At 56.0% G+C, this 27,117-nt stretch overlaps 1 protein-coding gene across 1 annotated transcript in view; it reads right to left on the reverse strand.

Moving 5' to 3' along the window:
* Window positions 1-274: 274 nt before the first annotated feature.
* The window catches only part of Triobp (TRIO and F-actin binding protein), a 56,742-nt gene continuing 29,899 nt past the window's right edge, over window positions 275-27,117 (reverse strand). Inside the window, 14 exon segments of the mRNA XM_060389076.1 lie at window positions 275-903; window positions 1,500-1,660; window positions 2,219-2,305; window positions 2,883-2,996; window positions 3,073-3,232; window positions 3,632-3,734; window positions 5,268-5,415; window positions 12,415-12,528; window positions 13,139-13,667; window positions 15,007-15,116; window positions 15,410-15,499; window positions 15,593-15,661; window positions 18,263-18,319; window positions 26,885-27,022. Coding sequence (XP_060245059.1) covers window positions 1,502-1,660; window positions 2,219-2,305; window positions 2,883-2,996; window positions 3,073-3,232; window positions 3,632-3,734; window positions 5,268-5,415; window positions 12,415-12,528; window positions 13,139-13,667; window positions 15,007-15,116; window positions 15,410-15,499; window positions 15,593-15,661; window positions 18,263-18,319; window positions 26,885-27,022 — 1,878 coding nt within the window. The 3' untranslated portion in view covers window positions 275-903; window positions 1,500-1,501.

Consider the following 27,117-nt stretch of genomic DNA (forward strand, 5'->3'; position numbering starts at 1 on the left):
TGAGTCTGAGATGAGCCGCTGGTGATCTAGCAGGCAACCAGGTTAGAATGCAGTTTGTGATGGCTGTCAGGGTAGACCCTGGGCTCCTGCTGCTGCTATCCTCTCCAAACCACTCAAATGTGTAAGTCCCAGCCGGGGCAGGGGTGCGGGAGCACCAACTAGACTCAGCTTCTCCCTCAGAAACCCACAGACCCTGCTTCAGCTAAGGTAGGACACAGAAGCCACTTGAAGAACCTGGCCGCCACCTCCTACCCTGCCCAGCCATCCACACAGCCAGAGTTGCTGGAAGGTTTTATTAAGTTAGGATGGCTCGTGGGACAGGAGAGAAGCGTCTTCATGGGCGGCGCTGATGGCCCACACCCAGCGCCCCTCAGAGGAGTGGAGCCTGGGCATGGCGACCGGCTCCTCCCTCTGCCCAGAGGCCAGGGCAGGAAGCAGTGAGTAGAGGAAGCAGGAGAGACGGCTGCTCCTTGCCTTTGCCCCTCTGGTCAACTCACCCCGGCCCTGCTTGGTCCTTTGTGAGATGCCCAGGGTAGGAAGGAGGCCCAAGCAGGGGATCAGAGAGGAACAGGAGCCAGTGCCAGAGGCACATGCCACCAAGAACTGCCTTTTTAAAAAGTTTAAAGTGTTTTAGAAAAAAAAAATCTATATAAAAATCTCTTCACATATAAAATCCTGAAGAAGGTGCAAGGTAAGACCCAGTGCGAGGGATGAGCTCAGATCCGCAGTGTGTGTGTGTGTGTGTGTGTGTGTGTGTGTGTGTGTGTGGGTATGTGTGAGAGTGTGTGAGTGCACGTGTGATCCAGGGTAGGGAGAAAGCTTGGCTTCTGACTTCTGTCAGAGAAGGAGCGTGGCTGGTCCCCTGGGGCCAGAAGGTCCTCAGCTCAGCCGAACCGCAGGGACCTGGAAGGCAAGAGTGGCCACTGAGCACTGGGAAGGCCCAGCCTCAGGCTTGGGCCTGCCAGTGTGGGCCAAGCCAAAGTACAAGCGAGACTGCCCATGGCTGCTGGCCCCAAGGCTGGGCCAGAGCCATTCCGGGCTGTGCACAAGACCTGGGGAGAGCCTGACTCATGTGCCTTAGTCTTGTCAGGAAGAGGGAGTAGACAGGCCATGTCATGTCATGTCATATCGTATCATATATGGCATGGTATGGGCTTCTATGGTCAGTGCTGGCTCTAGCATGAACCTTGGGGGCAAGGAGAAGATTGAAGGCGAAGTTTGGAACATGCCAGGCATCACGACCAGCCTGTGGAGGGGCACACTACTGGGGAGGTGGCCATGACAGTGACAAAGATGCCAGGCTGTGGGGTCCTGACCCAGTCATGTCATCACCTTGGGACAAACACGCATGGGCTGCACGGTAGACGCTGGACTGTCTGATGGCCGTAAAAACCCTCTGTAGCTAGCACCGCAATGCCACTTACAGATGTGAGCCAGGGAAGGCCATGCTGACGCAGCGAGCTGCACAAAAAAGACCACATGGGTGGGTCCCCACCCACCTCTACTCAGCCAAGCTGTTCCTCACAGCCTCCTTCTCCTGCAGGGCGGCCATGGCCAGGCGCAGGTGCTCCTTCAGCTGCTCGATCTCGCGCTCCGACTGAGTCTTGATGTGGTTCAGCTCCACATACAGGTCCTGGTACTTTCCCGTGAGGCACTTGTCCTGTGGCCACAGAGGAAACACTGAGGGCCCGAGGCCTCCCAGCCACACACCCGCCCCCTGCCGGTAGCACAGAAGGCCAGTGACAGGGATTTCATTGTCCTTCCTTGTCCTGTTAGAGGGAGGGGTGGCAGCTAGGGCCTGGGGAGGTGAAGCCTTGGCTGTGGTCATGAGTGTAGGATGAGCCTCGGGAGGGCGTGGCCAGGGGCCCTGGGCTTCTGCTGAGTACCTCCAAGTGCAGCCCAGGGCAGTGCTGGCTCACTCTCTCGGAGCCAGCACATAGCCACAGCTCGATGAAGGCAGGAATCAGCCAAGGGTGGGCTAGACCGGCTGTACAGAGCCGGGTGGGCTTGCCACTTCCCAGCAATATCTGTAATCAAGCCACAGCCAGGCTGGGATAATGTTCTGTTCCAGGAGGTGCTCAGTAATCATAAGGTCAAACGACTGAAAGCAAGTGTGGCCCTGGGTGAGTCACACCTCTCCTTGTCTGCGGCAGGATAGGGTAAGGCCAATGGTGGCTGGCTCAGGCAGGCACCCGACCCCACAGCTGGTGCTGCCTACCTTCTGCATCCCCTGGAGCTCATCCCGGAGACACTGCACCTCCTTTTTCAGGTACTGGAGTTCATTCTCCTTCACTCGAAGCAGCACCTAGGGACGCACGTGCCGGGCTGAGCCAGGGCCATGGGCCAAGGCTACCCAGATCCACAGTGCCCTGCAGCCTGGCACCTCCCAGACTCAAGTCCCCGTGCACAACCCCACCCCCTGCACCAAAAGCCCCTGCATCCCACAGCCTACTGCCCCAGGTCACTGCCTCTGCCTTCCTTTTCCTCACTCTCCCCCGGCAAGCCGCGAGAGGGACTCTGCCGCCTGCCTCAGCTGCAGCCTGACACTGTACCAGGCCCAGAGCTCGACAGGCAGCTGTAAACTGTAGCCATGTGACTGTGGCAGGACAATGCCCACTGAACCCTCTGACCTCTGACATTCGGGGTACATAAACTCAGGTGGGGAGGAATGTCCTTAAACTTCAGCCTGGTGATCACACAGCAGGTCTGTGATCCAGCCAACGACAGGACTGGATCAAAGGCTTGAAGGCTTAGCCTGGAAGGCCTCAGGGTTTTGAGTGACCCCTGCAGGTCACAGCCAGCCTTCTAGGGAGCTGCCATACAGGTCCTAGAGCCGGGTCTTCCCTGGCACACTGGAGGAGAGGGGGGAGGAGGGCGTTTACCTCCAGCTCACAGGCGCTCCTCTCGTTGCTGCGCCCAAAGCTGTTGCCTGTGCCCTGGGAGGCGATGAAGCTGCGCAGACGGTCGATCTCCTCGGACAGGTGGGAGTGCAGCTCCTGAGAGGAGAGGTTGGTCAGGGTCGGGGCACCGGGCCGGCCGCACCCACTCACAGCCTGCTGGGGGCCAGCCTACCTGGTTGTGGCGCAGCAGCTCCTGGCCCTCCTGCTGGCAGCGTCGCAGGGTGTGCTCGCGCTCCTCCGCCTGCCTGGTGAGGGCCCCGATCTCCAGGCACTTCTGTGAATACCTCTCGGACAGCACCTGCAGCTTCTGTTTCAGCTCCTCCATGTCCAACCTGGTCAGCGGGGGATGGGACAGGGATGGGCCACGCGGCCTCTCTTGCCACTGCTTGGCCTGGAGTCACATGTCAGCCTCGCTTGTTCTAGATACTTGGTGGTTCTGGACTCAGCCCGGAGTGGCTGTGTCTCTGGGCTTCAGGGTTTCCTCTGAGAGGGTGAGCTCAGGGCCTACCTCTCACACCCAGAACTGGGGCAGGGAGACCCCTAGTGGTCAAGAGCAACACTGCATTCCAACTCTGGGAGACACTAAAGGGGTGCAGCAGCCAAGGACCTGGACACCGATGACCCACGCGTCCTCTGCCAAGGCCCTCAGCAGAGGCCCTGTCACATCTATTGGGGTGAGTGATGCTTCTGGCCCAGAGGCAGACCCACCCCAGCCCCTTCTGCCGTCTTACTGGTGCTGCTTCCGCAGGCCATCTGGGCCCTGCTGGAGACTCCGTGTTTTGCTCAGCTCCCGGCTCAGTTCTTCTTGATAAGCCTTCTTCATGGCTTCAATGGCTAAGAGCAGGACAGACAGAAAGACAAGATGGAAGGGGGTCAGCACAATTCCCCTTGCACTGGTGAAGACAGGGCCAGAGGTGTACAAAGAGCCAGGATCAAAGCTGTGTCCTGAACTCAGAGGCCTTATGTGAGCTGGTCAAGCCCTCTCCCGGGGTGATAGGTTGGTATCTAACCAAAGGACCTCCTCTTAGAGGTTTCTGGCGAGCCTCACACAGCACCTCATACCATCTCTGCAGTGCTGGAAGGCTGTCCATCAAGGCCCACGTGCCCTGCCCACCCTGTGGTCCAGAGAGCAGGACCCACAAATGTGTGTGACGCTGTATGGGTGACTCAATGCCTCTGCCTCAGGACCCTTTCTGGAAGGTGCTTAACACAGCTTCCCCTCTCCAGAGGGTGACTAGAATAAGGCCTGACACAGACAGTAAGGCCCAAACGCTGGCTCCTGCTGGCTCTTTCTCATGGTGAGCTCCCAAGAGCCCAGTCTTTTTCCCACACTGCACAGGGCAATGTAAGAATTAAGAGAGCTCGCTCAGACTATCCATGATTCCAAAATGTAACATTTCTGAACACTGGGTGGATCTCATTCCTCCTGGGTGGCAGTCCCTGACATGCAGGGACATGAGGCTGGTGGTGGCCTGTTATCTGTTGGTGACATTGTTAACAGTGTCTCTTCCATCAGGTTCAAGGTCACTGCAGAAGCTTTGGTGCTGGATCGTTGGGCGATGGTGGGGAGGGGCAGCTATTCTAGTTGCCTGCTGGGCGGACCTGCCCGAAATGTGGACATGGCCCAAGGCTGCAGGAACCATGTGGACCTAAGCACAGGGAATACTTGGCAAGCTCCAGGTCACATGACCCCACTCATGACTCTGCAAAGCCAGAGGGGCTGCCCAGGGTGTGCCAGGCACACACAGCAGGTGTGGGATGGACAGAGGAGAAGGAAATCGTTTGCCTGTCTCCGGGGTTTCCTGTTTTTGACTTGGTTAAAGTGAGGCAGTCTGGGACCCAGCTTTGCAATCAGGGGTGCCTGCTGTAGGGCCAGAGCCCATCCCTGTCATTTCCAAGCTATGCCATCTGGGACAAGTCACTAACTTCTCTGAGGTCCGGCTTTCTCACTCCCTCACGGTGCTCCCATGAGGAGTGTGTGGGGCACAAAGAGGTGGTACACACTGCCGGGCTAGAGCAAGGCTCGCAACCACTCCTTGAACACCTAGGTTCCGATCCAAGGTCCTAGGCAGGTGACATTCTACCACAACAGATGATGCTGCTGATCAGTGTCTCTTCCCTAGCATGGAGGTAGTATGTGGCTTGCAGTACCCCAAATGTCTGCAGATCTAAGGAAGGGAAGGCCACGAGCCATAGGAGGAGAGGAGGTCTTTTATCGCCTCCCCTTCCCCGTTTCAAGCTGGACCACAAATTACCGCTGGGCCTTTTGACACCTACTGACTCCTTCCCCCAAGTCCTTACTCAAGGAGCTTCCCAGCTCAATGTGGAGGCACCAGGCCCTGCCCCTGGCACGTCCTTGGTCCTCACCTGAGGCTGTGGCCGCCGTCTCCTCAGCCAGCAGCCACTCCTTCTCCTGCTGCAGCCTCTGCAGCTCTCGCTCGTGGTGCCGCTGCAGCTGCTCCATCACCTGCTGGTGTGAGGACTCCATCTCCGCCAGGCTGCGCTCACAGGCTTCCTGTGGGCCAGAGGCCAGGGAGGTCACGAGGCTGCCCCCACTGCCCTGGCTACAAGTCTGCCCGGAGCCAGGCTCATTCCCCTGCTCTGGAATGCTGCTCCGTGATTCCATACCTGGCCCCTCTGCCGCCCGACTCTCCTCACCCACAAATCCTACCACCCCCTCTTCCGCTTCAAACCTTGCAGGGTAACGTCTGGCTCCTGTGGCCCTGTCTCTGCCTGGCCCTGCACTGCCAAGCAACCTCACAGTTATAAAAACCAGTTTTTGGGATAATGAAATGGCTCGTCAGGTAAAAGCCTGCAGTTCAATTCCCCAGAGCGTACACAAGAATGGAAGGAGGGAACTGACTCCACGAAGCTGCCCTCTGGTTTCCACATGCTGTGGCTTGCATGTCTACCCCTTCCACCCCCCATAATAACAATTTAGAACCCAGCGCTAGTCCTCTGCCTGCAGTGGGAATGCTCTCCTGCCTGAGTAGCTCCCTTTCCGCTAAGTGTTTTCCCATCTCAAACACTAAAAACGCTTTAAAAACTGCTCCTGCCCCCGGGCAGCTTCTCCCCTGCCTCCCAGGGTTCTGTTTCTTCAGGAACTTAAGAGCCTGGTGACGAGGTACACCTGACCCAGCTTAGGCCTGGGGTGCAGGCCAGGGTAAGTCACATGGCAGCGGCTTAGTAAATGGGCTGCAACTGCTGATGACATGCAAAAGGCTCCGTAGGAAGATGGTCAGTAGTTAGACCCAGGTCCACTGCCAGAGTGCCCACTGTGACTGAATGAGCATGCGCAGTTTGGTGTCATCAACCATCTATTTTTTCCTTTCGGTTTTTCAAGGCAGGGTTTCTCTGTGTAGCCCTGGCTGTCCTGGAACTCACTCTGTGGACCAGGTTGGCCTCAGACTCAAAGATCTGCCTGACCCTGTCTCCAGAATGCTGGGATTAAAGACAGCCCAGCCTCCATTCTCTTTTGAGACAGGGTCTTGCTATGTAGCCATGCTGGCCTCGAACTCACAACATTCCTGCCTCAGCCTCCTGAGTGCTTGGGATTACGGGTATCATTGCATTTTTGCAACTCCAGCCCTTGCCTGGGAAGGTCCACTCTTAGGAACATCCCACAGGAAGTTACCTACGTACAAAGACTAGTGGACAAGTGGGTTCCCACAGCGAAGCTGGGGATGTGAAAACGGAAAGTGTCCTAAATGCTCACCAGGGGACCCCTGAGTCAGCGATGGGATCTAAACCTATAAAGGACAATAGGCAACTGCTGGAGGACAGAGAAGCCACGTGGACTGCTGTGGAATGAAAGCTGACTCTTGACAATACTCATGGGTGCAAAACAGGCCATGGCCTGCCCTAGTCCAGGTATGCAAAAACACAAAGTGCTGGAAGGATGCTGTGGCAGGCGGAATAGCAGCCTTCCAAAGATAGCCATATATGACCTGGGCCTGTCTCGCTTCTGAGGCACTGAGGCTTCTAACCAGCTGACCCTAGAAGCAGGAGGCTGCCCTAGGCAATTTGGTGGCCTGAGGAATGGATGAGGGCAGAAGACAAGAACCTAGAGAGGTGTCTGGGAGAGAAGGGAGCAGTGGCAGCGAGGGCAAAGCTTTGAACTGAAGGCAGGGAGCACAAGCCGGCAGACCAGGCAAGGCAAGGGTTCGGATCCCACCATCCCACCTGTGGCCTGCAAAAGGAGTGTTGTCCGGCACACACACCCTCCTTAGCCTGGGCTGGACTTCAGCAAGATGACTGGCAAGTCTGTGCCACTGAGTCAGCTGACTGGCAGTGGTAACTTCTCCCTTTGGCCACTGGAAGCTGATCTAGACAGGGCAATGGTGGGCAGAGGTACGCACAGGCCCGGGGGCGGGGGGGGGAGGGCCGAGCACCAGGGGCTCATTTCTTTTTACATCGTTTTTAAGGGTGGGGAGCTTGCAATGCCACCGTGCAGGTCGAAGGTTCTCCTTCTACCATGGGGGTTCCTGGGATGGAACTCAGGTCATAGGCTGAGGCAAATAACCTTACCTGCTGAGCCACCTTGACAGCCCTCTGGGGCTCATTTCTAACCTTTTAATTGAGATGAATTTCGAAGTGGAATCCAGGGCCTTGAGCATGCTGGTCGAGCGCTCTACCACTGAGCTATAGCCCCGGCCCATCATCTGATTTTGTTTTTGTTTTTTAAAGACAAGGTCTTGGTCTAAGACCTTAGCCTCTAGCTGAGGCTGGCCGTGAAGTCAGGATCCTGCCTCAGCCTCCCAAATGTTGGGAGTATGCACCACCATGCCTGGCATTTGTGTTGATCTTAAAAATATAAATGGGGGCCAGCCAGTGGTGGGGCCCACCTTTAATCCCAGCACTTGAACTTGGGAGGTAGAGGCAGGTAGATCTCTGTGAGTTAGAGGCCAGCCTGGTCTACAGAGAGCTGGTTCCAGGACAGCCAGAGCTACAAAAAAACAAAAACAACAACAACAAAACTGTCTCAAAAACAAAACAAAACGGATAAGCAAACAAAAAGTAAATGTCATTTAGTTTTTTTTTTATTTTTTTATTACTTTTTTGACTTTTTTGTTTTTGGATCAGGGTCTCACTTGTGTAGCTCTGGCTGTCCTGAAACTCACTATATAGACCAGGCTGGCCTCGAACTCATGGAAATCTGCCTGTCTCTGCTTCCCAAGCACTGGGATTAAACCATCACACTGGGATATCTTTCTTGTATGATTTAAAAAAAAAAAAAATGTTTGGAGGCTGAAGAGATGGCTGAGTGGGTAAACTACTTTCCGTGGATAAGGGCCTGAGTTCAGATCCCCACACCCACATGAAAACACAGTGGTACTGGGTGTGAAACAGGCGATCCCCAGCTCACAGGGAGCTCTAGGTTCAGTGAGAGACCCTGTCTGAAAAACCTAAGGTGCAGTCAGGCATGGTGGTACACACTTTTAATCCTAGCATTGGGAGGCAGAGGTCAGGCGTGGAGGTATCCCTGTGAGTCTGAGGCCAGCCTGTCTACACTCCAAGTCGCAGGCTAGACAAGGCTCCATGGTGAAACTTGGTCTCAAGAAGAGAAGTGGAGGGGATGTCTAGGGAGATGGACCAATGGTTAACACTTCCTGCTCTTCCAGAGGACCTGAGTTCGGTTGTCAGCTCACTCCCCCCCCCCCCCGTGACTTCACCTCCGGGCATCTGGAGATCTGTTCTGACCTCGGTGGGTATACACATGTACAAGATATACAAGCACATGCAAGCATGCACGTACATGCACACACACGCACACACACATGGATAAAAATGCATCTAAAAAGGGTGAAGAGGTCAGGCGTGGTGGTGCATGCCTTTAGCCCTAGCTCTCAGGAGGCAAGGCAGGTAGACCTCTGTGAGTTCTAGGACAGCCAGGGCTAAGAGACCCTGTCTTAAAAACAAAAAAAAACAAACAAACAAACAAAAAAAAACAAACAACCAAACCAACCAACCAAACAAGCCGACAATAAAAACAAAAAATTAACTTCTGGCTTCCACTACAGCACACACGGGAGGGTCAACCCATGCACACACGTGCACATCACATGCATAAACACAAAGGGAAAGAAAAAAAGAAACATGTTTAAGGTCGCTAAAAGGGCAGGGGCAGGGAAGAAGCCAAGACACGGAAGGACACGTGAAGGAATACAGTTCCTCCCCCTCCAGACCTCCACTGGCTTCTCTTGCAGCTATTCCTGGGACCGCAGTAGGCTTGTGGTGGGGAGGGGCTGGATCCAGGGGTTCTGAGTGTGCGTGTGTGGGGCTTGGGATCACCTGTCCTGCTCGCTGTTTGCTGCTGTCCTCTGACTGTCCCCTCACAGGCCAGGCCACCTAGGGAGCAGAGATGCGCTGACCGCACTCCACCGGGCTTCACCTGTGAGCCTCAGCCTCCATCCTGTGAGGCTCCCTGGGCAGAAGAACTACTGGGCACAGTCCTTCAAGTTTCAGGACAAGGGGGTGGGCCAGCCAGGTGGCGACTGTGACCTACCTTCCTTAGTGCCCGAGATGTCCTGGTACTGGCCATCTCTCTGCCATGACATCCAGGCAGAGGAAGGCGTGCTGGCGGCCCACTGCCTGAGCTAGAGGGCCCTTCTCCCATAGCTATTTCAGGGCTGCGGCAGGCGCGGTGCTGAAGCCCCTGCCCCCTGCACAGCTCCTCTGCAGCCCTCCCAGCCCTGCGAGAGGGGCGCCCACTCAGCCTGCGAGAACAGGCTTCCCAGAAGTTACCTCTCCAGGATCACTTGAGTTCCCAGACACCTCCTCCTGTGCCTGAGAGGGACCTGTGACCTACGAACTTTCTCTGCTCTCTAACCCCTGCTGTCCCAGCCATCACTGTTCCCCTGAGCACAGCCCTCTCACCTCTTACCACCCCTGGCCCACCTGGCCCCTGAGGCTGCCCCAACTTACTAAGATGGAGCACTGGCAGCTTTTGAAGTGCCCAGTGGGGTAGAAGAGGACCAGAAAGCAAGGTCTGCCTAGAGCTCAAAGGCCACACCCCGCCTCTGGGCCTCAGTTTTCTCGCCGAGGTGCTTAGAAGTCAGTGCTGTGCGTTTAAAATTCCGGTGGAGTAAAACATGCTGCTTCTTAAATGAAATCTGAAGCTGCTTCTAACAGCGACAGGAACGCACACACACGGGTGCTCTGGTCCCGGCAAATCAGCCCTCCCAGAAAGGAGCTCCGAGTTCCACTCAGTGACCCCAGGCCGAAGTATTAGCTCAGCCCGAATGGCAGGGCACCCCCACGGCAGTGCTTGACAGCACTGGGCCACTTCCACCCTCCCTTAGCCCAGGTAACCCCAGGGTAGCCTCATTACCAGTCCCCAAAACTTTTGCCCCTTCAGCTGACCTCCCCACCCACAGCTCAGTAGTAGCCAGCTCCAGCCAGTGTGGCGGCCCAGTCCCAGGATTTCCAGGTCCCCCTGCCCTCCCAGGCCCCAGTCACCAGGGCCCGAGATCTCCCTCCAGACCTGCCAATCTGTTCTTATTCAGCCTTGTCCTAGCTCCTCAAGCTCGGGCCTTGTCCTCCCTTTCTGCATTGCACTCCAGACCTCCTGTGCGTCACCTGAGAACTCCCAACATCGGCATGAGACTAACTCTTCAGCTCGTTCCTGGAGGCTGGCTCCACTGTGGGCACAGTCAGCCACCTACCTCTGTCATAGCAATGTCCCCACCCACTCCTCGGGGCGTGACCCTCTGAGCACCTCCCGAGAACCTCCTGAGGTCAACCTCCTCCCGTCCCAGCACTTGCCCCGTCTTGGCACTGGTCTGTATGGTATAGACTATAGACGGCTGACTGCCAAGTCACTCAGAATAATTCTGTGACTCTGCTGTTAGGAAAACCACGTTTAAACTTATTAAATGCACATACTTATGATGGTGAATTACACTGAAGGCCTCAAGGAGGTTGAGAAGGGCAGCGTCATTTCAACGAGACAGGCTGTGGAGTCACCTAGGCAGCAAGCCTCCAAACACGTGTGTGAGGGGTTATGGATGGCTAGCCTCCGAGGCGGGGAGACCACCAGAAAGAGGGCGGTACCATCATGGGCTGGGGGTCCTAGACCGCCCAGAACGGAGAAGCGCACTGAACACAGGCGCCTCTCTATTTCGGGGCTGCAGATGGGATGAGACAGCTGCCTCAGGCTCCCGTAGCCATGACTCCCTCCTACGATGGACCCCGTATAAGGCCCTTCTCCCATAAGTTGCTTTTGTCAGGATATTAAAATATCCCAGCAACGAGAAGTAACCGAGACAGAGAACATCACGGCTGATACTCAGAATGTGTCCGCTCCCCTACTACAATGCGTTTGTTTATGTCGCCTGTGCGCCCAGGCCTTATGGCTTATGGCTACTGCACCTGGACAGCGGTGGAAACCCTACACAGCGGAGCGCCGACCCATCGCCGGGGGAGGCCCACACCATGGAAACCGCTCAACGTCACACACTGGGACACAGTTTATTGTCTTCTACGTTGTTTGGAAGTAAGCAAGTGACGGGAAAATGCTAGGAATGCGGACTGAGCCTCTCCCCGTGTCATGGCTAGAATTACATTCATACAGAACAACAAAAAAAGGTGAGCTAGCCGGACTAGAATATTCTCAGCCTTGACAGAAAGCTGTCCTTCAGCTCAGCAATGCATTTGCTTACAACGTTGGTCTTGAGAAGTTTTGAGAAGTCTTTTCAGCTTACTCGTTAGCATAAAAAGATTAACCAACGTGCATACGAGGACTGCCGTGTTTGTTAGTCAGCTATGGCCACAAGAAGTCATTAAAGCAGTCTGAGGAAAATCCATTTCTAGATGGAGTTCACAATAAAAGGGATTGCATATTTTATTGCACATTATACACTAAACAACCTTTTATAATTTATAATAAATATATGCACGCACACACACAGTTTTTTTTCTGGTGAGCTAGTTATCCAGTTGCAAGAACCAAAGTCATTCCCAGACATAGACAACTGTCCCCAGGGGAAAAACTCATTTCCCAGAGTGGGGACAAGGTTGTCCTTGAGGGAGACAGTCACCCTCCCTTGTTGAAAACTGCTGTCCCCTGAGGACAAACTGGAGGCTCCTAAGTCCCACAGACCTCCATGGTAGGCAGGGGATGCCTCTCCCTGTATTTAGAGTGGCTCCCAGGGCCACTGGCTCCCCGATTCCCCACAACGATGCAAGGAAGAGGTCCAAGTGCAGACTGTCACACGGGGACTCACACACAGGCTCTGCAGGCAGCTGGACCCATTCTCAAGTCCCACCTCTGACACCTGCAGGCTGGGGAACCTCAGGCAGCTCACAGGCCCTCTCAGAGCTCAGTGGCCTTGTCTGTAAAATGGGCACAGTGATCATGCCCACCAGCTGTGGGGAGATTAAACGACATGATGTGTAGCAAATGCCTGGTACCATGCGCACACACAGCAAAGGTTCCCCAAACGTAGCTGCTCTCTGCTAACACAGCAGCCAGAAACCTGCCCCCAGCCCGCAGAGAGCAGTTCCTCAGCCTTACCTGTGAGATGTAGCCTGGCGGGATATGGCTGTCCTCCCCCTGGGTTCTGGGGGCATTCTGAGGAGCTTCCCCTCGGAGACGCCATGCCTCCAGCTGGGCACGGAGAGACTGGACCTGGGATACAGGAAGACCGGGTCAGTGGGTGTCCTGAAATGGGGAGGTCAGCTGGTGGAAGGCAGGGAGGAGTCCACATCTCCTGAGGCTACAGGCCCAGGTTCCCTGGGGACTTAGCAACAGCTCTGGTTTGGAGAAGGGGCAGCAGTCCTAGCGGGAGGTGCAGACAAAGGGACTCTGTGGCTGGGTCCAGGATGGCTAGGTCAATGACTCGGGTGAGCATTGGCCTACAGAGGAAAGGACAAAGTTGGGAACAGCACAATATCTATCATCCCATGAAGCTAATGGGGTGACATCCCTGTGCCTCACTTCCTGCGTGTGGAAAGTGTAGTGGGGCCTAGCAGATCAGATGGCCAGGAGGGCAAAAGGCGCCTAAGGAGGCTCAGGACGCCAAAGTCACACAGCAAAATGGCCTTTTCTCCACCTTTCCTCACGTCTCTTCCCTGTGGTTAAGGAGAGGACAAGGACAAAGCCCTACAAAATGAAGGCAACAGGTGCCAGTTGGCAGGTCAAATAAGGTGTGAGAGCCTCATTGCTATAGGGCTCCCAGGTCAACGTCAGGCCATGCGCACTGGTTCAGATGTGCAGGATGATGGGGAGTGAGGCCTACCTCCTTCTTCAGGGCTTCATGGCTGTCACTTGGGGACCCACGTCGCTCGCTGTGGCCTTGGTTGAGCAGGGCAGTGAGTGGCACTCTCTTGTTCTCCCGCAGGGGCAGCTTTTCCAATTCCTGCCACTTCTTTTCAATCTCCTCACTGAGCCGGCTCTGCTGGTCCTCAGTCAGGGGGGCGCCCAGGCCCCTTCGAGGCCCGTCACCACTGGCTGTCTCTGGGGTCCTGCCGTCTGTGGCCTCGAACCACTTGCGTCTTTCCTCAGAGCGCTGGGCCAGGTCCCGCTCCAGATCCTCCTGCTTGGTTGGGCGATCAGAGGTGGAGCGGGACAGAGTGCGCGTGCGCTGAGGGGAGCTTGGCGTCAACGGAGAGAGCTCCACGTAGTCCACGGACTGCCGTGGTCCGTCCGCCTTCCGAGGACCACCCCGGCCGATAACCTCAGCGCCTGTCCGCTGCTCCCCTATCTTCAGGGAGCCCTTCTGGGTGCCATAGCCATGCGGCGTGTTTTCCTTATTGCATTCTGAGAGCCTAGGACATCAGCAGAACCATATCAGGTGGGGGTGGGGGGCGGGATTTTTGTCCAATCAGCCTCACAGAAGCTCCTAGAGGGGTCAGGCCGTAGGCCAGGGGCTGGACATGGACCCCAGTGAGCAAGCAGTCCTGCCTAGCGACTCAAGCCTCATTGTTATCAGAGCCTCAGAAGACCCTAGCACGGTCATCTGTCAGCAGATTCCCTCTTGTAGTCCCAGTTACTGTATCTGGAACAAGGGACAGCAATGTGTCACACAGCATGGATGTGGGGGCTCAGTGTGCAAGGCAAACGGGATCCTTTGCAAATGCTGCATGTGTTATTAAAGGCATAAAAAAAAAATGAAATGCACAAAGCGCTGAAGAGATGGCTCGGTAGGTAAGAGCAAGAGCACTGGCCACTCTTACAGAAGACCATGCACATGGTGTACACACATATGTACAGCAACACACACACACACACAAAACAAAATAAACCTTAAAAATGCATAACGCCAGGCCCTGGGTTTAGGGGCTCACTGATGAGGGGACACACTGAAACCTGAGTGAACAGAGCACAGGTTGTTGAGACACTGAGTGACACTGGCAGCTCAGCTGCATTCCTTGTCATTCAGGGCCAAACTCTATTTCCCAGCATCCCCTGCATCAATGTGATCATGTGACCATACTGGAGGGTGGAAGGTGATGGCAAAAGCAACTCCTTCTAGAGGGCCTCCTCAGCAGTTCAGCAGTGCCTCCTGACCTACGGCCAAGCTGTGAGCTGAGGGCTGCAGAGCTGCACCCGAGGCCTATCCCGTACCCTTCTGGGCCAATTTTACAGAGCACTCTAGCCTGCATACTGAACAACAGCCCAACAGCACAGTTCTGCAGAATTCACCAAGGGCCTTAGACACATGCCTACATAGGTGCCAACATGACAGCCAACACGACAGCTGAGGAATGAGGGTGGGAAAGCCTCTGGCCTCTGGCTGAACAACCAGGGCATAGTCAGGCTTGGGGACTCAGGCTCACATCCCTTTAACACCACACTCTGGTCCTTCTGCCCAGCAGCTGCAAACCTCAGCTCCACACGCACTGTTATCAGGTCACAAACAGGTGCCCTGCCCTCTACCTCGGCGGCTAGGCCACGCCGGCAGACAGAGAACCAGCTTTGCCTCTCAGATCTCCTCTCTAAATCACCAGGACCTCTTCCGGAAGTCAGGATGTAGGGGGTCGCAATGAGATGGCAAGTCAAACCCTATGTTCTCAGTGGATCTCCGCACTTCGTTGCTACACAGAACCCCATTCAGAAACACAACATCATCGCTCCCCCCGCGGCCCAGTCCAGCCCAACACATACTTGGTGACATCTGGGGCTGAAGTTGGACGCACGGTCTTCCTGAGAGCCTCAATCCAGTTCCGCCGGATGCCCGAGGTCATGGCCGACAAGGTGTAAGTGGCATCTTTGGTCTGCAAGGGCACCCTGAATGTAGCTTGCCACCTGGCCAGCCCCGTGCTCCCTCCCCCTGTGGAGGTGGTCCCTCTTTCCCAGGAGGGTGTATAAGGTCAGGGGGCCAGAGGGTATGAAAGCCCTCTGCCAGCCTGGCCCTGCTCCAGGTCTCCCAGGATACTTTAAGTGCGGGCATCAGAACTGCTGACTGGCAGAGGAAGGTGAGAGGGTAAATGAGTGCATGAGTCAGGCCAACACCTGCCCGGGGCCTCGGGTTACACCCTCCACCTCCCATAGCAGCATGCGGCCTCACGTGGATCTGGAAACCATAGTTTCGCTGGACTGCATACTCTGTGACGTCGGTGCAGGAGCGCAGGTCAATCTCGCCATCCAGCTCATCCGCCTAAGGCCAAGAGCATCCGCCATGGGCCCCACTCCACAGACCCCAACCGTGGGCCCCAGCCCTGCCCAGGGCCTGCCCGCCCAGGCGCCTCACCTCCTCGGCGGTGGAGTCTCTGTAATATTTGAGGCTTGAATCCGTTAGCACAAACCAATGCTTTTTCCACTGTGAGGGAAGAGAGAGGGAAGGAGGAGTAAGGGGAAGGAAGGGCCCCGTGTGTGCTCGCCCCATCCTTAAGGCTGAGGGGTGTGAAGGGAGTCACAGCTCAGAAAAGCGGGTCTGAAGCCCAGCAGACAATGATTATGAAGTGGACTGGCCCCGCCTCAGAAACCCGGCCTTCTGTGGTCCCAGCACATGGCCTTCTTTGGCTTGCTGGCACCCCTATGTCACTGTTTTTGTAGCTTTTGGAAACAAGGTCCTGTGTAGTTCAGGCTGGCTTTCAACTCTTGGTGGAGCCAGAAATGACCAGGATATGTGTGGGTACATGTGTTGCAGCGTGCGTGTGGACCAGAAGACGGCTGGGGTGACGGTTCTCTCCCCTTCACCTTGACCCTTCCTAGACTCCAGGAATCATCTCGGGTCACTAGGCTTGCCACGGCAAGTGCTTTACCAGCTAAACCGTCTTGCTGGCCTGACCCGAACTTCTGACCATCCAGCCCTCTCCTCCTGGGCACTGGAATTACAGGCATGCGCCATCATGCCTGAGGTATGAGATGCTGGGGTCAAGCCTTGCCGATAGAAGGCAACCATTCTATCAGCTGAGGTAATCTCAGCCCACTCCCAGACCCCTCTTCTGAGACATCAAAGTTCAGCATAGCCTGTGCCTTCCTCCAGTGTGGATGAGGGGAGGGGTAGGGCTTTGTGAGCTAAAATGCCCAGCAAGTCAGTGACTAAGTGAGGCCAGACCTCTGCACGTCTTTTTCCACATGGCCGCTGTTGGACTGACACACGGTCAAGGACAAAGATCTCTCAGACAGAAGGACTAGCAAGAGGCCCGGGGCGGGCGGCTGCACGCCACTTCCCCATCTGGGCTGTGGGCTGGTTACGCACATGTTCCAGTGTGAGAATGCGCTGGCTAACCCTCACAGCCACGATTCTGCAATGTGAGTGTCGCTGCCGTACCTCTCTTAGGCCTGCAAGCCATGGGGAAGGGATGGGCAGTTAAGCCTCATGTCGTCCCACACTCGGCCTCCCTCGGAGCTCTGGCCACTTTACTGCAAAGCTAGCTGGGATCAGCCCACTGCCAAGATCAGTGTCTCCCAGTCCAGGAGGGCACTTTCTAGCATTGGAGAGTGATTTTTTTCTACTTTTTTTTTTCTTTTTCCGAGACAGAGTTACTCCATACAGCCCTGGCTGTCCTGGAACTCTCTCTGTAGACCAGGCTGGCCTCCAACTCATAGAGGTCTGCCTGCCTCTGCCTCCCAGGTACGTTCTGACTCTCTGTTGGGGGCGGTCCTTCATGTGTCTCTCATGGCATGTGGCACTGGCTCCTGGAGACAGTTCAAAGACGCCAGCCACTTAGAACAATCTTGTCCCTGGAGTGGACCAAGATACCACTTTCGACCTCAACCGACTCTGCAAAATGAGGTGGATTCTGGACAAAACGGTTTCTTGGTCATCTAGGCCTGATCTGCCACTATTTACAACAAAATCTGGATGGAGTGCTGTGGGCTCGAAGGTACCAGGTTCTAGGTCTGTGCTGCCCGAGGCATCACTCAGCCAGAAAGAGATCTCACCCCCTTGGACCTGACTCCCATCTGTGCGCAAAGGGTTGGGCTGGCTGCACTCCCAAGGCCCTTCCAGTTTTGGACATTCCAAAAATCCTATGAAAGAGCATGAGTAACGGCCAGTTCTGGGTGGGGCCCATAATCCCTCTGCCCTCCAGGGACCTTGGGTAGGGAGGCCAGGAAGGGGTCACTGGCGGGGCGCCAGGCCTTGTGTGAGCTTGGAGAGCAGCCACTTTGGGACTGCGAGCAGGCAGCAGTGACAGAAGGCTGCTGGCTGCGGGGAATAAAGCGCGTGGGCAGGAAACACAATGCGATTCCCCTTGGCTCTGAGCCCTGCCCGGCATGCGGGCAGCACGCAGATCTGAGCCACAGGCGCCTGCAGGCGGAGCAGGCAGGGAACCAGCCTAGCTCCCAGCCTCCAGCCTGCCTGGCAGCTCAAAGAGCAGAGCTAGTGAACTACCTCAGTATTTCTAAGGACAGACACATTAGACTAGATAGATGGAGGGGTGTTGAGCTGAGCTTATCAGCTCAGGCAATAGAGGCTTCTGGCTGCTCAACACAGTGCCCCCTGTGACCCTGTTCTCCGCTTTCATCCATCACAGACCTGGCTGCCATCCCAGCAACAGGTCTGACCTATGCTCTGTGCCCCACTCTGTACCCCGGTGTCTAGTAACTGGTACAACTCAGGCTTCTAGGAAGCCTTTGCCCCAGACCCTCAGATTCCTAGCCAGCGATGTCATGAGGAAGGAGAGCCAAGCCAGGCCTGGTGAGACCTGGGGATGGGATCTGGAGTGTGCGTGGCAGGGAGGCTCCACCCTCTGACTTATGTGTTAAGACTGATGAGGAAGCTGATAGCCAGCAACCTGTCCTTCCCGAGGACTCACTAAGCCAGGCCTCCCTGTCCCTGGACCAGAAATTGGACTCCTTTAGGATTTTCACCTGGCCCTCACCTTCACCCGCCATGCCTCCCCCCAGGGCCTTTCCACAGCAGCCCTGCATCAGCCCAGGCCAACCTCTCCCCTCTGGCCCAGCCTCCTACCTCTCCAGGCTCATCCAAGATTGACATCCATCCCTTCTTGAAGTTGAGCAGATCGGGCTATGGGGAGATGAGAAGGCAAACGATGAGAAGACCGAGCAAGAAGTCAACTGGGCCACCAGGAGCAAATGTGACAGTCATCTTGCCCTAATCCTGTGACACCGAGGTCCTGGGAGACCAATGAAGGGGGCAAAGGACCCAGAGAACTTTCCCCCCAAACCAAGCAGAACCAAGCAGGCTCCCAGCCAGAGACAGCCTTGGACCTTTTCCCCAGCATCTTCTGAGAGGAGAGCCAAGAGGCTGGGCTGAGTGACTAAAACACCTCCAGATGTCTAAGCTCCCCGGCCCCACCCAAGACAGGGACAGAGACCAAACGAACTTTGCCTATAAAGGCAGCCCTAGGGAGGAGTCCAGAGGGTAGCCCTGAGAAGCACCTAGCAAATGTCCAAGTCCTCTTCAAAAAGATCCAGGTGAATCATGGGAAACACAACTTAATGCTCTTTGCAAGCGGCCATTCCTGCCCTTCCCTTGTCTCCTAGAGACCCTGAAGGGCTGAGCCAGGCCCAGGCTGAGGTATCTGAGGTCAGATATTCTAGGGTCTCTCTCCTCTAGGACCCCTTGGACAGGCCATGGCACCTCAATCCTGGCAAGCCCTACCTGGCAGGTCCTACCCAGGGAGGCATAGCCCTGACGCCTGGGAGGCCCCAGTCTCAGCATGTTCCACAGAAGGGCTGCGAGCTAGGTACCTCTGCCCAGCCTACATGAATCTGCTCCTCTTGGCATTTTCCTGCCCTCTCCTGTTTAGGTCCCTACTCTTCAGTAGCCTCAGCTCCTGCCCACTGGCAGGGAGAACAGGGCGGGCCAAACAGGCTGGCAGGGAGGAGGTGGCCACCTGTTGCCATGGCTCTGAGCCCACCTATCAGAGTCTGCATCAAGTGAGCCTCACCGGGCCAAGGTGTCTGGTTGCTTGAAGGGAGTCAGCGGGACAGTGCAGCCGAGTGCCAGCGGCAGCTGGAAACCAGAGCCACCTGACCCGGCCATCTCTGTGGGCCTATTCTCCTTCAGAGAACCCCATTTTCCTCAGGTAGAGTGAGTTGTGCTAAGAGAGCCCCAGACCAGTAGCCTGATCACTTAGTAACATCCACAGCCACGGCTGGGGCTCCCTCGGCCTGCACACCTGTCTGAGGGAGGAGGTGGGCTGTGCTCCAGGCCCAGAAACCCCGGGGCTGTGTTTGTCCCGTTTGCTTTCTATCCAGGTAGACCGTTCCCCATCTGCGACAGGGCGACCTAGGAAGATCCCTCAGCTAAGACTGAAGACAGTTGGCCAACCGTGTCTTGCTCTCCTTCCCTTCAACATGGACCTCCCACCCCCACAGCCCCAGGACCTGGAAGAGAGGCCTAGTCACAACAGGTCTCAGGAGATGGCTTGTATAAATATCTTCCTCCTCCCTCGCATACATTCCTGTGCTTTGGGGCAGATCCCCCTGACCCCACAAACCCCAAGGAGCCAAAAGTCAGGGCTGGCTGGGTCTGTGGAGCTGGCACCATGGGGCTGACCCAAAGGAGAAGGCCTCCAGGCACAATAACAGACAGGGGAGCCAGAATGCTGTGTAACACGTGAAGGAACAGTGACCATCCCTTTCCTTCACATGTGCGGCCCCCTCCAGGCTCTGGTTCCTATGTGGTGAATGACTGGGGGTTTTGCCCCAACCCCAGTCTTCCCAGGGGACAGAATGTACCACAGTCAGAGCAGCCAGGTAAGTCCGAAGACCAGTACCAACGGAGACATGTTAGGCCTGGGGCGATCCGGCGTGACAACCCCAGAGAAAGAAGGAGAGCAAAGCAAGTGTTTAATCCTTCTGGGAGGGGACTCTGACAAGAACCAGGGAGGTGGTTCGGACAGCGAAGCATGCACCATCACGAAGGCATGAGGACCTGAGCTTGGACCCCTAGCACCCACAAAAAGAAGCTGGATATAAGCCTAATGAGGGAAGGTGGAGACAGGAGCCCCGGAGCTTGCTGCCAGCCAACCCAGCTAAAATGGAAAGCTCCGGATTCAATGAGGGACCCTGTCTTGAAAAATAAGATGGAAGCAGGACGCAGTGGCGCTCACCTGTAATCCCAGCACTTGGGGAGGCAGGAGAATGCAAGTGTGCTGCTCTCTGTGAGTTCGAGGCCAGCCTGGTCTACAAAGAGTCCAAGACAGCCAAGGCTACACCGAGAAACCCTATCTCAAAACAAACAAACAAACAAACAAGCAAACAAAAAGAGGTGGAGAGCAACACACCCAAAGTCAACCTTTAGCTTCCTCTAGGTGTGCACCCGAACACAGGGACACATAGGTGTACACACACATACACACATACACACTGAAAAAGCTCTGACACACTGCGCATCCAGAGGGCCACCACCTCCTCGGCTCCCCGGGCTCGGCCGCCCATTCTCCACCAGCGAGAACAGCATGAGGAACACCCATAGGCTCTCATGCCCTCCTCCCCAACCAGTAGCACAGGTCATTCCTGCCTGCCACCTCAGCCAGAGCTGCAGCCCCTCCTAAGCCCATACAGCCAAGAGGACCCTTTCAGCGGGGTCAGCAAATGCCTTAATCTCTCCTGCCAGACTACCCTGCTCCTACCTGTTTATTTCAACTATCCCCCCACACTGTGCTCACAGATCCCCAACACATGGGGATACCCCCATCCCAAGTCCCTTACATCTTCACGTCCTCAATCTGAAATACTAGATTTTCTCCTCTGCAAACCAAGCCAAGTCCCTGCTCATGAGTTCAGACCTACTCTGAGGCCTCTTCTCAGTACTTACCCCATAAGCCCCCAGCCGCCTCCCTCAACCCCCTGCAAAGGACCCTGTTGCGATAGGACTGTCAAGGCACTTTAGTTTTCCCTCCAGGTGGGCTGATCCAGTACAAGACAGAGGCTCCGAGTCTCAGCAGAAAGAAAGAAACCCTTTAAAGGCAAGACATGGGCTGTGAACAAGAGCCGCGACCCTGCCCTGGTAGGAGAGCCTGGGAGACAGATAGTAAACACAAATATATAATTTGATGTCCAGTGGTGGCAGCTCGGACTGAGGCTCCTTAACACGGTTTTGCCAGGCTCAGGCGAAATGTGAAAGAGGCTCTGGATTCCAGGTCAGCCTGGATTCACTGTCTCCCTGAAGCCTTCTTACCCAGGGCAGCTGGGGAGCAGGGTGTGTGTGTGTGGTAAGGGAGATGGGCTGCAGACAGGAGTAAAGTTGGGGGAACCTGAAACAGGCTCAAGGCTGAAGGGTACCCAGGAGGAGCGCAGTGAACAGCCATCACAAGCCTACCCCCTGCTCCCAGGCTGGTCCTTTCTCCGACCCTTCTCTAAGCTTTCAGCATCCCCAAGGATGGCCATTAGCCTTTATCTGCACTCCCCTTCCTCCACATTCCATCCCCATCTGACAAAGTCATGTAATCAGAAGTCAACTCCCTCAGGAAGCCCTCCTCCCACTAGCAGGGATGCGTTACCTCTGCTCCTGGCACCCCTCATTCAGGATACAGGCACACGCTTAGCAGACTCACCCTGGCTTAGCACGTGCTTCCTGGGAGTGGCAACTGTGTACATTTCTTATCTCTCCCCAGAAAGCAAACTGAGCCTGACCAGGACATAAATTTTGGCTCAGCCAAGGCCAAACTGTGTCACCAGAGCGATAGCTCCTTCACTCAGTTTCCCCAACTGTACAGTGGGGATGGAATCATCAGCCTTAAAAGGATCAATCTGGTACTATGAAAGCTCCCAGTTTAGGATCTGGCAGGCACCCACCAGGCAGGCAACCACCTCCCCCAGCCCAGGACACTGACTCAACTCCTCCCCCAACGTCCCTCTGCTCCCTAACAGGGAAAGGGGAGGCTGCTGACGCCAGGAAAGGCCAGTAGGGAGGTGGCAGGATGTGCGGAGGCCGAGGAAGTCCAGGCAACAGAGCCAGGTCATCACACACACACACACACACACACACACACACACACACACACACACACACAGCAGCAGCAGCAGCAGGGGCCCCATAGGCCACGCCCCCAGCAGCACAGCCCACCCCTCACTAGGCCTACCCTCAGTTAGAAAGCAGGCTTGCGCATGTGCATACACACCCAACCCCAGGAGGGCCACCAGACTCCCTGTGTCTGTCCCGGGCACAAGCCAGAAATCAAAAGGAGCCCCACCCCTCCATTTCAGAACTTCATGGCCAGGTGGTAGGACCAACCTGGAAGAGAAGCTGTTTCTCCTTTTACACCTGAGACACCTTACCAGGGCCCCTCCCCAAGACTCAATTCACTTGGCTGTGAAATGGGGATAACAGGGCTCACAACTGTGAGATTCGGCAGGATGACCAGGGCCCAGCCATTGATTGACAAGTCGTGGTAGAGCCCACCTCCAAGAGAAACTGAAACCTCTGACCCCGCCCAAGGCCCCAGCGCCTAACGCCGTGGGCACTCAGTTTCAGCTGCCCCAGAGCGGTCTCCCAAACATGAGGTGGGCGGGGCCGGCCCCCCAACTTCTGGCCAGAGCCCCACATGGGCTGGACAGCCATCCCAGTCCAGGTCAGGTCAGCGCGACCCGTCCTGGGCGGGGAGCACCTCGTCCCAGACCCGAGCCAAGCAGCCCGGGGGGAATCGGGCTTCCACCAAGAGGGCTGGTGGGCAGGGGAAGGTGTCGCCAGAGTCTGTCAATGACTGGTGCCCTCCACCGCACGGGCTCCCCGGGGGTGGGGGGAAGGAGGGCAGGGCACCGAGGGGGCAAGTCTAGACCGAGCTGCCCGGCACTGGGCTACCAGCCTCACCAGGTCCCAGGCGGGGCCACTCACCGTCATGGCGTCGCCCAGGGACGCTGCACGGGACTCTCGGGCCGGGCTCCGCGACGCACCCAGCCCGCCGCCCCTCTCGGCCGCCGGCCGCCGCAGCTCCACCCCTTCCCTTCCCCGGAGCTGCCCCGGCCCCTTCCATCCGCCCATAAAACTTTTTTTTTTTTTTCAAACTTCCTGGGAGGACCCGGACGGACCAATGGGCGGCCTGGACGCCGGGGCAAACAGCGGCGGGGGCGGCGGGAGGACCAATGGGAGTGAGGACCGGGGCAGGGGCGGGACCTGTGCGACGGGGTGGGCGGATGGGGCGGCGGGCAGGGCGGGCCGGGCTCTGGCCGGGCGGCTCTCAGGAAGGAAGGGCCAGCGTGCAGGTGACTCCGCCAGCGACCACGCAGGGGCGGGGCGGCCCGGGAGCACGGTTAGGGCGGAGAGCCTGAGCGGCCCCCGCCGGGGTGATGAACGCCGTGGCGATGTTGCAAGGCGAACGGGGTACGCGACTCAACGAGCCCCACCCACTAGTTACCTGCGGGGTGGGCATCCGAGCTCCCCTGACAAGGCGGGGGTCATTTGTTTCTCTTTTACCCGGGAGAACTCAGTGGTCCAAAGATAGACCTCCTTGCCAGAGGTCTCACGGCGCGGGGCGGGGAGGGAGAGGGGGGAGTTTAGCAAGTAAGCTGCGTACAAAATGAGCTCTGGAGCGGTGGACGGAGACACAGAGCTTCCTTGAAATGCCCGAGTGGGACTTTCCGCCAAGAGCTGGGTTCCTGGCTGTGGGTGTGTACCCATGTTCCCAGCTCCCTTATCAATGGATTGGCTTTTCTTTGCCTGTGGAAGCTCACTGTTACCCTGAGAAAGGACCTTGGCGGTATTTGTTGCTGATGGCACTGGAAGCTTGCGTCAAATGAGTCGATGGGATCACCCGTCAATGTTACAAATGTCACAAATAATGAAAAGTATGAAAACCTGCATTCCCAGCGCGTGGGAGACAGAGGCAGGAGGGGGCTCACCACGAGTAGTGACTTAGAGGCTGCACTGAGCTTCCAATCAAGACCCCGCCTCAAGACTAAAGAAACGAACGTGTATTGTATGCTGTAATTACCGTGGTATTCTGAATCTTCACACGTTTCATAGATGAAGATTCAGAGGCCCAGTGAACTGAGGTCCCTCTTGAAGGCTTTCCACAGGTCCACACGTTAAGTTCATTTACTCTAGACACTGGCCTTTTGGCACCCATAGGCTTATCCTCCACTGCGCTCCTCAAAGGTTGTCAGATCTTGGAGAGTGAGGAGAGGAAAACCCCTGCCGCCAGGGGCCTAGGCCGCAGGAGCTGCAGCCCCCTGGCTCCTGGCTGCTGAGATTCACCTTCCAGTAACCTCAACCCAGGGACCAGAGCGCTGGTGAGCAGCTGGATTCTGCCGAGTCAGCATCCTTTACACCCTGCCCAGGACTGCGCTAATTTTTATACATGCCTCTTCCATATGAAGAACACAATGCTGGGCCTTCTGGAATCCCCTGGAAGGGCAGACCTTTGTACTCGAGACTACCATGTATTCTGTACATGCACACACACACACACACACACATACACAGTTCTCTCGCGCCTGCTACCCCACAAAAAGATGCCTCGAAAATTCTCTTCACCCTTCGAGCCTCAATCTAAACAGAGCCACAGGTTCCAGCCAAACTTAGAAACTTAATGTCATTGCTCCCATTCCTCACCCAGTGCTCCCTTCATCCAAGTACCTTTCCCAGCATGGCTGGGGACAGAGATACATGATATAGCCTGGCACACACAAAGCTCTAGGTTCTATCCTCACCATTGGAGGGGGAAAAAAATCCTTGCCCTGTACTCCCTGCACCTGAGCCTGTACACTGCGCTCCTACATTTGTTCCCTTGACCAGTGCTCCTTATGCAGACCCCCTTGCCTAATACTTCTGATATATCTCCCTTTTCCTTGCCATCCTACCGAGTGCTCCTCACTCCCAACATGCGGCTCCATGCCCTGTGGTCCTTGAAGCCATATCTTTGTTGAGTGCTCGATGCATCTGCCTGTCCCTTTCCTACAGTGTCATCTACCCAGGTAGTGACAGCACTGTGCTTGCCTCTCTGTGCTCCCTGTGGGCAAGATTGGGGCATGGTTTTCTCTATCTTGGAGTCCAGCCCAGGGCCTTGGCCCAAAGTATATATCCTCAGTAACACTAGTTAGCTGAGCAGATACGCAAATAAAGGGCTCACAGCTTACCCTAGCAGAAGGGACCCAGAAGTGACTTATGCTGGCAAAGACTGGAGCCACCGTACTTCAGGGATATTCAGGGTCAAGCCACATCTCTGCTGAGAACTCTGAGGTGTGACCCAGAGAAGAAGAGCACACAGCCGGGTAAGGGGAGAGAGAGAGAGAGGACTCCAGCTGGCTTTCTGGCTCTCCAGCAACCCTCAGGGAGGCCCCAGGCAGCCCTGTCTCTGGTAGGTACAATTCTAGCCCCCAGCTAAAAAGACCATTTCCCCCCCTAGACTCACGAAGCCTCGGTAGCCACCTGATTTGGGTAACTAAGCCAGAAGACTGTGGGAGGGTGACTCTGTACCTATTTGGTACTCAGGGCAGCCAGAGCATAGTTTGCTTCTGAGATGCACCATGTGTGACATGGAACAAGAGACTTCACTTCCTCATCCGTGTGGACAACACGAATCTAATTGTCCTTGAGGCGAGGGCCAAACAGAGTTGGGCTCGTCCTGCATGGGGCAGAGGGCTGGGAAGTATGATAGGTGCACAGTAATTGCTCGTGGTATCCGGAACACGCACAATTGTTGCTAGTTACTATCGCCATTATCACAATACCCCCCTCTCTCCACCAAGGCCTTCTGGGCCCTCCCCCCAGCCTGCTGTGTTGGTGACTTTTAGTAAGCTTGCCAAGGCAAATGCTGCCCGTGGCTTGAAGGACCACAGCACCCAGATAGACATGTTTGCTTGGCTGCTGTGCGTGCCTCTGCACATAGAAAATAGCAGGGGGGAATCCATGACATAGATGAGAAGCAGTAATTGGACAGACACACACACACACACACACACAGATGTGATATCCAGCGCTCTGACTTCCTCCATAACTCTCTCACTTGGGACTGTGCAAAACCAGCCTGGTGATACCCTAGCTGTCAGTCATTTCTGTCTGTAACATAGACATCTGCCTCCGAGGCCCTGCAGTGTCACTGCCCCTGGCACCAACCAGAAAGGACAGGTGTCACACAGTCACTGACCTCCCCAGAGCCAGCCCTTGGTGGTTGCTTCTTGCCTGCTGTGCCGGGGCAAGAGAGGACAAATCATAGCTACCTCCATATTCCCCCCCCCACCCCTGCCATGCCCCAGAGAAAGCCCCGACCAGAGGCCCCAGTGTTTACAGGCCTCTCTGGGCAGGAGATGGGTTACGTAAGGCCAGATGTTTGTGAAACTGGCCCAGGCCCAGGTCTGAGACACACTCTGTAATCTCAGAGCCCCTTTGGGCCCTCCTCTTCACCCCTCCCCCCACCTGGCTCCCTGGCCAGGGGCTAGCAGTTGCTGACTGGAGATTATCCAAACATCCTTCATCCTAAAAAGCTTGCATGATCTGTGTCCTGCAACCCAGGGCAGAAAAGCCCACCTTCCAGAGGCTGGCAGAGCTTTTAAAGCATCTGTGAGGTTCCCCCACCCTTCCCTCTCAGCCCCCATTCTCTCTTGGCTAGTCCCAGACCCTTCCCACCCCCCATTCCCTTCTCTATCCACCCTCACCCCTCCAACCTGTCAGGAGCCAGCCTACCCTTTGCCACCTGAGGACCCCCAGGGACAGCAGGTATGGATTGAACAGCGTGGGTCGGTCCCCGGGCATTCGCCACGAAGTCACCAGCCGGCCCTTGAGTGGGCTCCCAGCCTTGCCCTCTGCTGGCCTCTTGTCTGCCTGTCAAACAGGGTCCAGTGTTGGCTGGAGGTCCCTTTGTTGGGATGGGACATCCCTGGCCACAGCCTCCCCTGACCATTCTGCTACTGCAAAGG

Source organism: Meriones unguiculatus, chromosome 8 (genome assembly GCF_030254825.1).
Source record: "Meriones unguiculatus strain TT.TT164.6M chromosome 8, Bangor_MerUng_6.1, whole genome shotgun sequence".
NCBI lineage: Eukaryota > Metazoa > Chordata > Mammalia > Rodentia > Muridae > Meriones > Meriones unguiculatus.